This window comes from Manacus candei, unplaced genomic scaffold (assembly GCF_025592945.1).
Source record: "Manacus candei isolate 608988 ecotype Guabito, Panama unplaced genomic scaffold, ASM2559294v1 h1tg000028l, whole genome shotgun sequence".
NCBI classification, from domain to species: domain Eukaryota; kingdom Metazoa; phylum Chordata; class Aves; order Passeriformes; family Pipridae; genus Manacus; species Manacus candei.
Genome location: NW_026138076.1, coordinates 35,972,577 through 35,988,834, shown reverse-complemented (window position 1 = coordinate 35,988,834; position 16,258 = coordinate 35,972,577). Strand labels below are relative to the sequence as shown.

Genomic DNA, 16,258 nt, shown 5'->3' with positions numbered 1-16,258 from the left:
AGAACAGTGTGGGTTTTCATTCTCCCTTAACCAGTATGCCTTGATTTGTTGCCTTCCATATTGCGTGCGCAGAAATGGGATTTTCTCTCAGAAGAAAAACTTCTGACTTGACCGAAGGCTCCACCAAGAGCACAAGTGACGAGAGTAAAGAGAAGACAAAGCAGAAACCCGAGAAAGAGCAGAATGGCTTTCAGAAAAAGGACAAAAGCAAAAGGAGCATGTGGAATACTAAAAGAGAAATACAAGACTTGGAGGATGAGTCGGCTTCCGAAGACGGCGGTAGCTCCCTCGACGAGGACTACGGCGATGGCGACGAAGTGATGGAGGATGGCTACAAAGCGAAAATCCTCAGCTTCCTGCAGGATGCTTCCCCGGGTGAACTGACTCTGATCCCCCAGTGTTCTCAGAAAAAGGCTCAGAAGATAATCGCGCTCCGGCCCTTTAACAGCTGGGAGGCTCTGGTAGGTCTGCATTCTTCTTTCCCTATCCCCAGCCTGCCTAGAATCAAGGTGGCTTCAGCCTAGGGAGGCTTAGATGGGTGGCCTTATCCTGATTAGGCTAAAATGCTATGTTCCTCCTAAGCCAATAGCATTTCAAATAGTGTCATATGACCTGATTTTGAATGAATTAAGGGGTGATTTTTCTGGAAAACTCAAGCTGATTGGCTGACATTACTGTCACTCACTCTGTAGCATAGAAAGTTGGTTGATTTCACTGCAGAAGAAGAAATTAGAGCTTTCACTTGGGAAGGAGGTGTTTGCTAGCCTGTTCTGAGCTCTTGTAGCTGAAAACCGATGCAGGAGGGAAGAACGTGGCAGGACCTTTACTGCAGACACTTGTATAGCAGCAGCAGCTTCCAGGGTAGCTCCATGATTGAAGGAGCCAGCATGGATATTTTCAGTTTCATGCAAGGACGGTCGCTCTCTTTTTCTTTTTTTTTTCTTTTTTTTTTTTACCTACTGCAGCTTAGTCTCTAGCATGGTTTTGCTGGCTAAGCAGTGCAGCCATTTTTAGTGGAGCGAGCTGCTCTGTTTTTATTAATGAAAAGATAAAGCATCAGAAGGCTAAGCAACAATCCACCACAGAAGGGAAAGCAATACCTGTTGGTAAGTACCTTATCTACTGTCACTGGGATGTTACTTTCAAATGTTTCCCATAGTTTGTTTGTTGCCTTCACATTTCATACAGTTCCAGTGAACTGCGAAACATCAAATGTGATAAGAGCAATATTCTGGTAAGAAACTTGAAGTCTGTTAAGGCAGATTGTCTTTATTTAATTTATTAGTGGTTTGGATTTTAAAGCAGTAACTGTGCACAGGCCCTCTTACAGAGTAATTGGTGTGTTTTTTTCATCAGTATTTGTTTTAAAACCTCCCCCACTGATGTATGTGTGAAATTCTTCCATATGTGTAAAACAATAACATTTATTATTTGATGTGTGAAATATTTTACCACAAAATAGCAAGAGATACTAAACAGATTTTTAAGGAAAACAAAATGATCTTTGTATGTTGTGTTGCAAGGGGAAGGGGGAGACGAGAGGAGGATACTTAAAAAAAAATACAGGCTACAGGTATGCTGCAAAAGAAATCTGTTTTGCCCCAAGCCTTTGGCTTCTCACAGAACATCTGTCATACAGCTATTCCTTTCTAAACTTGTTGGATTTTGCCTGAACTTAATTCTTTGCAGAAATATTTGCTACAGGGCTGTTCTCCTTTTCTCTGTGTAAAATATTTAACAGTAAAAAAAGCTGCATGGGCCTGTTTGCGTTCAAAATTTGTCTTTCATAAAGATTGCTGCTGTCAGCAGCCACATGTTTATGTAGTATTGTGAATACTTGCCAAAAAAAAGTAGAAGTGGTTTGCAGCAGATTTTAGCAGATGTTTCGTATCAGTGTGGATTTAATTGTTTATAAAGATCCAGTAGCTCAGTAACCCAACATTTTTCCTAGCAATTAATGAGTGGTTAGAGTAATGGAGAGAGCTGGTTCAGTTATAGCATTAAAGAAATTGGCTTTACTTTTACGGTCTGCTTTACTCTAATGGTATCTTGTGTAACACAGTGTAAAGCACTAGAAGTTATTACCACTTGTTCATTATTAGAATTAAGGAAGATATGAAGGCTCTCAACCTGAGATTAAAACTAAAGCCTACTTATTTATAAATTAAGTGTTTTATTCCAGGAAAACATGAGTTGGAATGTCTTTTTTTATTCTAGACAACCTTTTTAAGTTGGTCTAATTTTTTTTTAATGGATTTAAATTATTTTCAAGTCTGTGAAACTAATTAGAGAGCTTCAAAATACTTCTTCTTTGGAGCTTATATTTTATACAGATGTTTAACTTGATCTAGTAACTCTTAAAATATAGAGAAAAAAAATTTGTGTTCTGAGATTGCCTTTCTCCGTACTCATCATATTCACAGCCTAAAATTGCACATTGCTTTCTGACACAGAAGGTTTGGAAGGGTGGCTCCAGGTGCTTCTGCAATGCCCAGGCATGGAGCTGAGACAGAGGAGGAAAGAGATGTGATGGTCAAATGGGAGCTCCTGAGGAGCAGCTCTGCTGCGGGAATAGGGGATTAGAACACAAGGAGAGCAGATGGGGATGCAGGGGTAGACAAACTAAAGGGTGGTCAGCAGAAAGCATGGCTGTGAGAGCCAGGAGGAAGAGGGAGGGACGAGCACTGAGAATGTCGATGACTGTGGAGGGCAAGGTGAAGCAAAGGTTCAGAACAGGCTAAGGACAGAGTGGATAGGAAAGTTCAGCTCCCTATGTCTTGGTGTGATGGCATATGTTACGCAGTTTTTATGCAAGGGGCCAGTGTTCAGCGCTGGTTTTCTCTCTCAGTGCAGGCCTGCTCTGTACTGGCTTCATAGTCTATATACAGCTCTGGAACAGCTACGCAGGATGGACATGAGGGAGTAAACCCACCTGTTAGGGAATACCTCCCTTCCTGGTGGGTCTTCTCATAGAGTTGTAGAATATTCTGAGTTGGAAGGGACCTACAAGGATCATCAAATTCCAGCTCTTGGCCCTGTATAGGACAGCCCCAAGTACTACACCATATGCCTGAGAGCATCGTCCAGACACTTTCTGAACTCTGTCAGGCTTGGTGCTGTGACCACTTCCCTGGGGAGCCTGTTCCAGCACCCAACCACCTTCTGACTGAAAAACCTTTTTCTGATATCCATCCTAAACCTCCCCTGACACAACTTCAGGCCATTCCATTGTGTCCTGTCGCTGATCACTAGGGAGAAGAGATCAGTGCCTGCCCCTCGGCTTCCCCTTGTGAGGAAGTTGTAGACAGTTGTGAGGTCCCCCCTCAGTCTCCTCTGTTGGCTTCACACCTTTCTCTCCCATTTGCTTTGAGGTCCAGGTGATACCCCACTGGCACACATTGTGGGTCAGCAGATAGCATGATTTCTTTCCTTGGTGGAAGCACTTCTGGACACCTATAGCCCTTTCTCCCCTTCCTCACTCCTCTAAAAAACTTATATTTAACAGTACTCTCTTTTCCAGGCTGTGGAATGCACCAGTGTTGGAAAACACAGCACTCAGCACTGTTTCCTCAGCAGAGGGGCTGTAAACATAGCCGTGTAAGGGCAATACCTGCCTGTGTTCAGTGTGTGCCAAGAAACAAAGGTAGAGCCAAGACTGGCTCACGAAGGAGCTCAGCTGAGCTTTCGATGTCTGGGGTGGTGGTCTGTTCCTTGGCCTGCTGAGGGTGCCCAATGCAATTTCATGCTGCCTCTGGTAAATGCAGGGAATGAACTGGAGAGGGTTTAGTGCTATTTAGTTTCTTATTTTTAAGGCGTGTAACTGTTAACTACTTTAATTTGCTTTTAATTTAAAAACATATGCATCTGTGTGAGATTTGCTATATCCTCATTTCCCTCATTCACAGTATTATTCCATCACAAAATAAGCTGTTTAGGCTTTAAAGATTTTGTGATTTAAACAATGTCTGTAGTACACGCAAGTTAAACTGTATGTACTGATGCAATGTGTTACATGGAAATTCTGACATAGCATATCACTATTAGGGGAATGGGAGAACTGAGCAGACAAAAAGGGACATACTTGTCCATCACATTCCGTACACTGCAGCAATGTATGAGCAGTGAGGAGATACAGGGGAGGGTAGATTCAGGTTTTTTATTATCTCATTTTGTTTGGCTGCACGTGTACAAACTGCTACAAAAATCAAATTGGCTGAAAATCCAGAAGGACCTTGCACCAAAGCAAACTGAAAGGGGGAGCAGCAAATGCATCAGGTTAGAAACGGGAAACTGCTTAAAGTGGAACTGGAGTTAGTTGATTGAGGCTGAGGCTGACTTTCATCCTTAAGCAGTAAAGTGAAATGCTGCATCACTTCAAGTGGTGTAAAGGCCCAAGCAGAGTGTACTGGTGTGGCAGTTCAGAGTGTGCTGTGAGAGCTCACAGGTTCACTTGTCTGTGATGGTCTCACATTTTTGGGCCTCATTTGAAAAAAAATGAACTTGGGAAGCTGTCATAACCTCTAGTAAACCAAAGGCCACCCGTGGATCTGCTTTGTGTTCTGTACAACAGGGTAACACCCTGTGTTTCACATGCAAACCAGTGGCTAAAGTTTTTCTTGTTGCAACTTGGAGCTGAATGTTAATGTGCTGACATGAAACAATATAATTTCTGTTAGTAGCAGATGGCTTAATTTTCCACACCTTTACTTATGGATTATAGGATTTCTATTCATGCCAACCAGAGCTTTAGGCATCAAAACAAATCTTGAAATTTTGTAGTCGCCTATTAAAAACCATGTTCTCTTTTTGTTGCTAAATAGAGGTGTCTGTTTAGAAAACTTCTTTGCAGGTGTTTGACATGTGCTCTCCTTATCCTGTGAGTGTAGCTAAACTTTCTGGGATTTGTTTAAAATGGAAAAAACCACAAAACACCCCTCACCCCACCCCCAAACTGTAATTGCCTCACTCCATTTCTCCTTTTTTTTTTCTTTTTGTTTTTTTAATGAAAGAATGGTCTCGTTATACAGTTCACCTTAAAAAACCTGTCTTTTACTCTGCAGTGTGGCAATATCAATGAGTAACATGGATCATGCAACCCCTTTTTTTATGGAAGGAATTCTTGGAGGATATATGCATATGAAGTTTTGTGCTAAATTTTAACAGATCCGTGATTTAAAATTTGAAAAAAATCTGTTTGGAAATTACTTATCTTTTAATATAAGAATTCTTTAAATCCATTAATAAAAGAATATTTCTGTTCTTTATAGTGAAATATGCATAGATATGCATGAAAATACTGTAATTACAAATATGGTCCCAGTTACTGCAGATATATATTTATTAGTAGGTTTTACACTTTCTGCAAATGACACTATATGGGATTCAGGAGAAATCCATGGGCCTGAAGGGCCTGTTTTGACACATCTTCAGGCTTCTTGCCTCTGACATGGAGAATATCCATATTGTAGTGAAGATTTGGAGTTTAGAGGAAGAAAATAAAAAGTAACTAGTGTGGACTGGAGGAAGCAAGTGGTGGAAGAAAGACTTCTGTGTACTGTCAGTACTTGGTGACCACAGAAAACTCAGCATAGTTTAAGGAAACTTCGTACCACTTTTTTTTTTTTCAGTATGCCTAAGTCCAGTTTGAATGTGCCATTCATGATAGAGTTAGAACTGGACCTGAATAATACTGAGCCCCAGACAGACTCCTAACAAAATTTAATAACTTACTTTATAGGTTCATTGGTCTACCTTGGTGCCTACATTATGCTTACATCTTAAATCTTTAGTATGTAATAGAGTGTGCTTAAAAGGATATCTAATGATATTCAGTGCATTTTTTCTTCCTTCTGGGGTTTTGTTCTTTTGCTGGGCCTTGGCCTTCAAAGTGTGCTTTGTGCTGTATGTTGCCCCCTCCCCAAAGATTTTGAGTCTAATGCTCCTGTGTTTTTCATTAGAAACTCTTCAGAGAATTTGAATCTTCTAGGATTTCAGGTTTTACAGTGCAAGGAACTCTAATGACGACCTTCAGTGTGGATCCACAGTTTGCAGTGGGTCAAGTGTGCAAGGAGTTGTTTGAAGTTTTGAGAGGAGATCAGGATTCTGTTGCTGTTTCCTACTTGAATTACTTACTGCCTGCAGCAGCCATGGATTTTCACTGTAGCACTTTTGCTGCTATTATCACTGTTAATAGAATTTTTTTTATTATTATTTTGCAGTTTACAAAAATGACTAAGACTGCTGGTTTGTCAGAAGATATAGTGTGGAACTGCAAGATATTGCTGAAGGAGAGGGACGTGGTTCTGAAGCTCATGAATAAATGTGAAGACATTTCAAATAAACTGACGAAACAAGTAACCAGGATTACTGGAGATGGAGGATGTGGATGGAACATAGAGCAGCCCTCCATTCTGAATCAGAGGTATCTTTCCCTTTTTTATACTGACAAGGGTGTTGGACAGTAAGGTGTACTTGAAGACCTTGTTTTACTTCCTCCAGTTTTTAATGGATGTAAAAGTCAACCTTGAGCAAAGGGATCATGAGTTGTCAACTTATTTCAAACAAAAGCCCAAACAAACCTGCTTCTGTTATGGGGGATCTTAGATTTCAAACATGCCAAATTGAAATGAATCTGAGCAAACTTGGAAGGTTTATCAGCTGGACAAAAGACCTTGGTCAGGAAGTTGAGATGTACAAAATAACCTGGAACTTTGTATCCAGTGGGAGTGGCACCAGGGATGTGTTGGGGGAAGGATTTATTTCAGAGAGGTAAATTGTTAAGAATCTCCAAATGGATAGGAATAAAGAGAGAATTTAGGAGGAATGGAAATGGATATGGTAGGAGGGATTATCCTAAGGATTAGGAAGCATAGGGGTGAAGTGGGGAAAAAAGTGGCCAAAGTAGCAACTTGAATTAGACTGTTAGTGGAAAATAGCAGAAGAATTCTCAGCTACATGAAAATAAAACCTGAGAGGAAGGAACTGTCTGGAGGGAGCTTGTTAGTGATATTTTTTTGGCAAAAAATGCTGAACTAGGTGACTTACTGTTGAGTGTGTTTTGTGGGTTGTGTATGTTTGGGTTTTTCTTTGGTGCTGACACAGCCAGTAATGGTATAACAGAGAAACTTACGGATGCAACTGCTAAATGCCACTTAATTTATTGTGTATTTTTAAAATTAACAATTCTGTAACTGCTTTTAACTGGTTGTGTATCACTGATTTTAGAGAAAAAGTATTTATTGTGTTACTCATTTTGATCATTTAAGATCTGTGAAAATTCTGATAAACTCAGTTTGGAAATGCTCTTTGTATTCAGGTGACTGATTAAGTAAAGTTTTTGTTTTTCACTACATGAGGAGATCTAGACTATTAAAATATAGGCAATGTTATTACACTTGACATTCTATGATTACCAAAAGTGTAAAGTTGTGTTTCATGGAGAAACAAATAAAAGGTGGTAACAAACTTGACTTTTTTTTTTTTTTAACAGTTTGGAACTGAAGCCGTATCAGAAGATTGGTTTGAACTGGTTAGCACTGCTGTATAAACACAGATTGAATGGCATATTGGCTGATGAAATGGTAAGTGTGAAACTGATTATTTAAGAATCATTTAAAGTTTGCAAAAATGTACTTTGTTAAATTCTTTCTTTTCCTAGAAACCTCAAGCATATTAAAAGTACTTTGTTTTCACTACTATAACGAAAATTGCAAACAGTTTCTCCAAAAGCTTAGAAGTGACTGAGCTTTTACTTTCATTTTGAAAGTCAAAGGTAGCCTGAGATTCATGGACACTCATAATTACAAGTCACGTGGTGTCTTCTAATACAAGGGAAACAGTTTCTACCACAGGAGGTTGTTCTCAAACCATGCTTTTAATAGCTTCTTGCCCATAAGTACAACTCACTCTACTTGTCCAACATTTAGTGCAGTGAGCCCTTATCTTCTACATTTCTCCACCAGTTTCAAAAGAGGTAGTTAACAATACAGGAAAAACTAAACTCTGTTCTGCTTCTCCAGAAGCAGCATTTCACCATCTCATGGGTTTGAGGTTCTGTTGAAGGCTGACACCACCAGTAGCTGTACAACAGAAAAAACTTAGTGATGTGGCTGCTAAGTGTGTTGTTCATTGCTTTTAATCCTGGCTGCTTTCATCTTGTGATGAACCATGAATGAATGGTTTGGTTTGCTGCACTATGAGTCAGTGTTTCTCAACTTCTGTATGTTTCCTGTTTGTAAGAATGTGCCTATTTTGTGATAAATAAGATAAATTTTTAAAGGCCTGATACAGAAAACATGAAAGCGAGTATTGGTGGAAATGTAGGCTTATCTTAAAGAAATCTGATTGCCATATTAAATTCCATTTCAGATATAGCTGGAATAACCTTTGTACAGCTGATGCAAATGGAAATAAACATTGACTTTCCTAGTCATCGGGTTTTTGTATTGTTTCAGGAAGGTAAATTTTTGAAGATGATTTGAGGGGTGAATTTGCACTAAAATGAAAAACTTCATAAGTGGAAAAGATGAATCTTTGATGCTCAAATATTGAGCTGAAACAATAATGGAGTTTGACTGAGGTTCTACATAAGGAGAAATTGTCTTCTGTAGAAGTGTGGTTAAGCAGAACAAATTTTCTAATCAGATTTCTAATCTTTACTGAAGCTTTGCTACACTATAATTGTCTTATGTGTACAAAACACTATTATGTTCTACAGATTGTAAGTTTTGTTTAAATGGATTTATTTTCTCTTAGGGCTTGGGAAAAACAATTCAAGCTATTGCATTTCTAGCTTATCTCTACCAAGAGGGCAATAGAGGTCCCCATTTGATAGTTGTGCCAGCTTCAACATTAGGTAAGTAGCAAGCTTCAAGAATATTTCTTTGTTTAAAAAAAAAAAAGCAATCATGGACAGACTGCAGCAAAGATAATTTAATTTTCTTATGGTGGTATTCAACTCTTTAAGTAACTTGAATTGGAATGCAAACCATATTGAAGACATGCTTGTTCTGAATTAATTACACCTAGCATGGAATTTTTTTTTGTATGCTTTGCAAAAAATAAAGCTGCTTGTTAGAATTTGAACTTGTGTAGCAAAGTAATCATTTTACTTACCAAATATTGGCTGAAATTCCAACTCTTCAGGCTGTGCTTAGGGTTAGGTTTCATGACATTTGAAACATTCAGTGTCTTTTTTCCTCTTTGCTGCACAACATCTGTCAAAGCAGATCAAAATCCTAAAATGATGAGGCTGACTGTCTTTTAGGTGTGTGTTCTGATTGTTTTATGGCCTCAGTTGAAAGTAGAAAGAATATGGTGGAATAAAATATGTCAGCAAATCTGATGAGGGTGAGCAGAAACTGGTTATTGATGGAGTTAAGTTTGGTTTTGTTGAATGATTATAGAAAGGAGAAAGTAACAAGTTGAATTTAGAAAGTAAATGCTGGTTTTAATATAAAATACTTAAATATACTGAGCTTCAAAAATTTCTCTTAACGCATCAGAAAAGCTTCTGCTTGTTCAACTGCAGTTCAAAATTGCCATTTTTAGTGTGCTTTCAAAGTCCACTAGAACCCACCTTTTTTTTTATAGCTCCTAAGAGTGCATATTGCTTAAAACCCAAGGTGTACATAAATTTGTGAACAAAGGTGCTTTTGTGAAGTCAGTCTTAGAGGCTTATGAATTGTAGTGGCAGGTTGACCTAAGTCTTCTGGGACCCCTGGGAAGAGTGGTCTGCTGGCAGCTTTCTTGACACTTTTCTGGAGGTGTCTCTTCAGTCCTGCTCTGGGTCCAGCCCGTACCCAAATGGCATTTACCTGAGACCCCCTTCTGCTGTGGTTTGGGGTCAGAGGTGGTTGGTGTTGCCTGTCAAACAGCTTCCCCTTGGGCACAGCAATGTTGCCCGTGGCCACTCTGCTGGCTGCACACCTGGAGCTGGGTCGGGTTGTCAGGCTCCCTTGCCTGCTCCCAGAGGCACTGTCTCTCCTGATGACACAATTCTGGAGGCAAGTACTGACAAATAAAGTGATTTGCTTTCTGAAGCATCAGCTGTCTAGGGAACAAATCAAGCTGCAAAGTTAAGCATTGTATTATTTTTATGTGGTGGTTACAGACCATGCAGGGTCTGTTTCTGTAGAAGTTTAAAGTGCAAGCTCGTTAAGCAAGAGTTACTAAAAGCCCAGTTGTGGGTTGTTCAGTTTCTTATAAATTTCCAGTTTTCCAGTATTGAGACAAAAGGTTTCTTAACCTTCAGGAGAATTTAATGGGATTTGCTTTAAACTCAGATGTTTGTTTTAATTCTGAGGTGTGAAGTTATGTAAGACATAATAAGGTATAAATGACTTGGTTTTTGTTTTACTGATGTCTTGCAGATAACTGGATAAGAGAAGTTCATCTGTGGTGTCCTGAACTGAACGTCCTCTTTTACTATGGTGAGGAATCCAATTTAGAAGTGAATCCAGTGATACAGTTACTTGTGTGGTCAGCTGAAGAAAAGATTAATTGCTCATGGAAGCATTGTTTTAAGACAGTTGTTTAAATACACACATTTAATGATGAATGATTTCCGTGTACTGTCTTTAATTTTTATATGTATATAAATTTATGTCATTGTACTTCTGTTTTGTCCTTTTGTAGGATCTCTAGAAGACAGGAAGCATCTCAGGGTGGACATTATTAATAAAGTCGTTGATTTCAATGTAATCGTAACTACGTAAGTGCTGTTATAAAACTACAAAAAAGTGAGCTTTAGTAAGGTCCTGATGACCTCTAGTGGTACAGCAAAACAGACAATTTTGGGAGTTGGGTTTTAGGTAATGGTTAACTAGAGTTTTATTATTGTGTAAGATACTATGTCATAGATGCTTTAAATACTCTCTATACATGCTGACAGATACATCTTACATTTTAATAGATTTGCACAGATTTTTGGGAAGTGTTACAGAGAGCATTGGCTCATCAAGTACACTGTAATTACTTACCAGGAGTAAACGACCTTGCCTTAGGGTTGGTTACTGCCAGGCAGTTTCACTGCCCCTCATGTATTCTCTCCATAACTCTTAACAATTTTAGAGAATTTTATTTGATTGTGATAACAATTTTAAAAAAACAGGCTAAGTGCAAGTGATATTTTTCTCTGACAGATACAACTCTGCAATTAGTAGCTCAGAAGATCGAGGACTGTTCCGCAAGTTGAAGCTTAACTATGCCATTTTTGATGAAGGTCATATGCTCAAGAACATGAGCTCTGTACGCTACCAGCACCTTATGACAATTAATGTAAGAGGTTTACTTATTGTTGGGTTAGGGGGGACAACTCCTGATTTTTCTGTTCTGTAGTGATGAGTAGAAGGGAAATGGAATATTAACTGTAAAGTACATGTACACGTAATGTTAGACAAACGATGTGCAAGTGAATTTAAGCATTGGTGTGGTCTGAGGACTGGACCCTTCATTGTGGTCTCTTTCAAGGAGATAAGCTCCCAAAGAAAGGCCATAAATTTCCTGCAGCATCAGTACAATGATGGTAGTGGTTGAGTTTCAGTATTAAGCAATTTCCCAGTTTTAGTCCATAGTAGTAAAGACTTTAAAAATGCTCATCTCATTACTTGTGCTGACACCTTGTATTTAAGGACCTGCTCTGATAGGACTGTGCAAGAAAAGCTAGCATAAACCCACTTTTTTCTTGTAGCTTGTGGCCTGAGTCAGCAGTGTTTTGAAAAAGATTTGAGTACAACCCTCTGACTATTATGCTCTAGAATTGTAGTATTTGTCCAATAGTAATATACTTGATATCACTTATCTCAACTTATTTTTCAAGATGTTTTCATCAATAGCCTTTTTAAGAAACTGATCTTTAAGCACTAAAACTGTGGTTTTTACTTGCAATTCAAAACTTGTGCCTAAGTACTGTATAACAGAGAACTTAATGTGGGAGCAACAATAAGCACAGTCATTAAGGGGGGGGAAACAAAACCAACAAAAACCCCTACAACAACAGCAACCAAAATAAAACCTAAACAGAACAATTGAGAAAAACCCAAATAAATCCAGGAAGGCTTTTTTTTTAATTATGTTAAATTGTTATGTGCACAGTTCCCCACAGATCTGTAAACAGTTTTGTTGACTTAACAAGGAAATTATTCTGTGAGATCCAAATATATAACTTTAAGTAGTTATAATTTAAACCAAGCTCATTTTCTCACTTCTCTATAGCTGTGTTGTTTCTGCCAATAATAGTTTTTAGCCTGTTTGACTAATGTTTCTCGTTGTTCTTTCCACTTTGGACAAACAGGCCAAGAATCGCTTGCTGCTAACAGGGACTCCAGTTCAAAATAATCTGTTGGAATTGATGTCCCTCTTGAATTTTGTCATGCCACATATGTTCAGCAGTAGCACGAGTGAAATTCGAAGAATGTTCTCTTCAAAAACAGTAAGTATCATGTATTCTCTTCTTGAAAATAACTCTTTTTTTGCTAGAAGACTGTGGTTGCTGCATAACTTCTGTTTTATTGGTGTCTTAAGGAAACAGGTAATGGGATTATGAAAATCTAGAAAATGAAACAATGAAATAAACCATTTAAAGTAAAATATGTCATAACAGGATATCTCAGAATACTAATGGTCATGTTAAATATGTCTCTTCTGGCTGGGTTTTTCATCAAGTTAGAACAGTTAAGGTGGTGGCATCACAGCTGAAAACTTCACACTGTAATTGAATTCTTGCAATATTTTCCGTAGAAGAGTGCTGAAGAACAAAGCGTATATGAAAAGGAGAGAATTGCACATGCAAAGCAGATAATAAAACCATTCATCTTGAGAAGAGTAAAAGATGAGGTAACATTTTATCTTTAAAATAATGGTTTTGTATTATCAAAAAGCCTGATAATCTTTGAGACCAACAGCTTAATATAAGGTGAAATTTTTGGTAGTGCTAGTTTTAGCTGTTTATCAGCAAGAACAAGAAACTTGGGCTATCTTTCATTTTTCACGTTTTTGCAAGTAAAAATGTGACGTGGTGCAGCTTTGTATTTTGATATTTGTTATTTGCTGACTATTTACTGTTGAGAATTTTAGTTAGGAAAGATCACTAAATAGTGTTTCAGTGCACTAAGTGATAAGAAGTGAAAAGTCCTCCCCATTGACCACAAAAACATTTGTGACTTTATAGTAATGGCATTTTAACTGCAGGGATTAAGGAGTGAATGTGCATGTATTTATGTATGACTAGAAATATGTGGTTTCTGTTATTTTGCCATCATGAAAAGGTTTCTTTTATTCAAAAACCAAAACCTATTTAAATTCTTCTTTTTAGAATTGCATTTATAAAAGAAAGGGAAAATTTACTGATCTGAAAAAATGTTAATCTGTGCTTGCAGACTTCAGTGGTCAGTGCCCTGAAGAAGGTAACTCTGATTAGCAGGGAAGTAGATTCCATTATTGCATGTAATATTATTTCATGCAGTTCTGGAGTGTGCAGACCATGTTGCTTGGTGTGGGGGTTGACATATAATCCAAATCAAGATTTGAATATGTCAAGTTGCTGACCAAATTAGTGAAGTTGCAACCAATGAAAGGAGTTGGGATGGGGAGGATAAGTAGAGTAACTTAAAAGCAGGTTTGTAAGATAGTACAGAATTACTGAATTGCAGAATTACTGACTGTCCACAGCAGTACAGGTTTTATCTGGTATGATTTTGTTTTGTCAGGTCCTTAAACAACTACCTCCCAAGAAAGATCTCATTGAATTATGTGCCATGTCTGAGAAACAGGAACAACTCTATTTTGATCTCTTAAACAGACTCAAGAAAACTATTAAAAGTAATGGTATGTAAGGGTCTTGTTTCCTTTTGGTGGATTTTTTTTCATGCTGAGGCATTTGTTGAGCATGACTGCAAAGTCTTTGCTTTGTAGAAATGTTTGATTCTCTTAAACTAACTATATCTTTCTGTGAGTTTGTCTGAAGTTTGGGTAATAGGTGAAATTTCAAATTCAGTTCTTACAAATAAAGTTCTCCTGACAGATAAAGATGTATCAGGCATCTATGTATTATTACTAAATATACCTTATTTCTTTGTTTACAGAGAAAAACTCTGATATGGGAAATGCAATGATGCAACTTAGAAAAATGGCTAATCACCCTCTCTTGCATCGTCAGTATTATACTACTGACAAGCTCAGGACCATGTCCATGCTTATGCTCAAGGTAAGGGGATGAGATTCAGATGCAGTCCTTAATTTCTCAGAATCTCTAATGCAACTTAAATAAGAGTTGTTTTGTTTTGGGCTTTGATTTGTTTTTTGTTTTATTGTCAGTCTTCTGGTCAAAAGTGTGTCTTTGCAAAAACTTAATTAAATGTTGCTGCTTTCTATTTCTCTGCATCTATCAGTGCTCTAATCAAGCTCTGTTTGTGTTTAGGACTGATTTTTGTCTCAGATATTAGAATGGAGAGAACAGTTGTGTGTCTGCAGTCATCTCCTTTTCATTAGCTCCCCCTTAACACCTCTTCCCTCCACCCCAAAATTTAAAGCCAAAGTGCTTAGGAAAAAAAAATGTTGGGTGGACACTTGAGTTTAATAATTTTCTGAGTAGCAAGAAAGCTAGGCTGTACACAACTAAAGTAAGGAAGGCGTAAGTACTGAAGTGTTGAGGATTTTTTTTTTTTTTTTGTAATTTGGCTGGAGTTAATGCCTGAGGAGTTTGGGGAAAATTTTTACTTCTATCTAAAGTATGAAAAAAAAAATCTGAATGTGCAACAGGGTCTCTAAGAAAGTTGCAGCTGGCTTTGAATATTCTTCAACTTTGTTTTGAAGTGAAGCCAGACACGGCTGAGGGAAGGTAAGAAGTGACCCATTGGTTTATGAAGGATTTTTGTCCCTTTTTATTCCTACTCATACCGTCGTACACTCCAGATGTGGCTTTTGTTTTCCTCTTTCTTCCGGGCATGACACCCCTCTACCCCAGCCTACATCTTGGGCTGGGCTTCCCATGTCTTCTACCATCTGTCCAAGGATTGGACCGCCCTTTTAGGGAGTGTGTCTTGAGATCTGATAAAGGGGTAAAGGTCATAGGGCTTGATGGGAACTAGGTAATTGCTGTGGAGGTTGAGCATATACTACTTAGCTTTTGGTAGCAGAAGTGCTTGTAAAAGCTAAACAGTGAAGTAATGATCCTCTACTGTAAACCTGGGGTTGCAGAGTTCATCTTACATTGCTTGCATGAACCATGCCTCTGGCATTTGTCCACATCTTGGTGTGCTACTTTGCTCTTTCAGAAATTCTGGATGTTATTGTGTGTGGTTTTGTCCTTCTCTGGTGAGATTGTCTATTGCATTATTTCCCTTCCTTTTTGCTAACAGGAACCCACACATTGTGATGCTAACCCTGACCTTATCTTCGAAGATATGACAGTAATGACAGATTTTGAGCTGCATTTGCTTTGTAAGCAATATTCCCACATCAGTGACTTCAAGTTAGACATGGATCAGATCTTGGATTCTGGGAAGTTTAGAGCACTGGAACGCATTCTCTCTGACCTTAAAGAAAAGGTATTACAGATGGCTGAAACTTCTTTTCCTCTCCATCTAAAGAGCTGCTCTAAATAGCTAGTTAAATTAATGCCTGTATACACAACCCTTATGCTTTGCTGTGGTGTATTACAATAGGATTTACTGCATGTGCAAAACAATACTTACAGCTTTTACTGTGTAGTTCTGAGTATGCATGTCACTTTATAGACAATTGAAAAAAGCTTTCCCACTTTTTGCAAATTTCAGAATATTCATCCAAGTTAACTACTTTATCAATAGATGGGATCTTGAGTAATTTTCACACCCCGTGAACTTCACCTTCTTTTAGCAATTGAATAAATTTTGTTATTTTAGAATAATCACGTATGTGTTAAGCCAGTGTAAAGGTAAGAAGAGGTCCCTGCTTAGAGTCCTGCCCTGAGATTCAAACAAGGTTGTTTTACAAATAAGCATGTACCATAATGCTTGAGAAGATCCTGAGTTTACACAAGTGTGTGCTGTATATCTGACTATTTCAGACAAAAGCGTGTTACTGCTCTAAACTATATAGAATATCATTTAAATTTAAGTTTTTAATTAAAATAGTTTGATGTTTATGGATGGAGTGGATCTGTCATTTATGCATTTGATATGTGATTTGCTTGAATCACCTAAGTACAAAGTAACTAAAATATCACTGCATTGACAAACAGTGGGTTAATGTGGCAGAAATACTGGATATCTTCATGAAA

The 16,258-nt window shown here is 38.1% G+C and overlaps 1 protein-coding gene across 1 annotated transcript in view; it reads left to right on the top strand.

Moving 5' to 3' along the window:
• Positions 1–16,258, top strand: part of SMARCAD1 (SWI/SNF-related, matrix-associated actin-dependent regulator of chromatin, subfamily a, containing DEAD/H box 1) — a 41,937-nt gene that overhangs the window by 22,659 nt on the left and 3,020 nt on the right. Inside the window, exons 9-20 of the mRNA XM_051789745.1 lie at positions 73–461; positions 6,219–6,421; positions 7,490–7,580; positions 8,755–8,854; positions 10,371–10,430; positions 10,636–10,711; positions 11,142–11,277; positions 12,293–12,430; positions 12,739–12,834; positions 13,707–13,824; positions 14,082–14,203; positions 15,357–15,545. Of these exons, the coding sequence (XP_051645705.1) occupies positions 73–461; positions 6,219–6,421; positions 7,490–7,580; positions 8,755–8,854; positions 10,371–10,430; positions 10,636–10,711; positions 11,142–11,277; positions 12,293–12,430; positions 12,739–12,834; positions 13,707–13,824; positions 14,082–14,203; positions 15,357–15,545 (1,718 nt within the window). The remainder of the gene's footprint in view (positions 1–72; positions 462–6,218; positions 6,422–7,489; positions 7,581–8,754; positions 8,855–10,370; positions 10,431–10,635; positions 10,712–11,141; positions 11,278–12,292; positions 12,431–12,738; positions 12,835–13,706; positions 13,825–14,081; positions 14,204–15,356; positions 15,546–16,258) is intronic.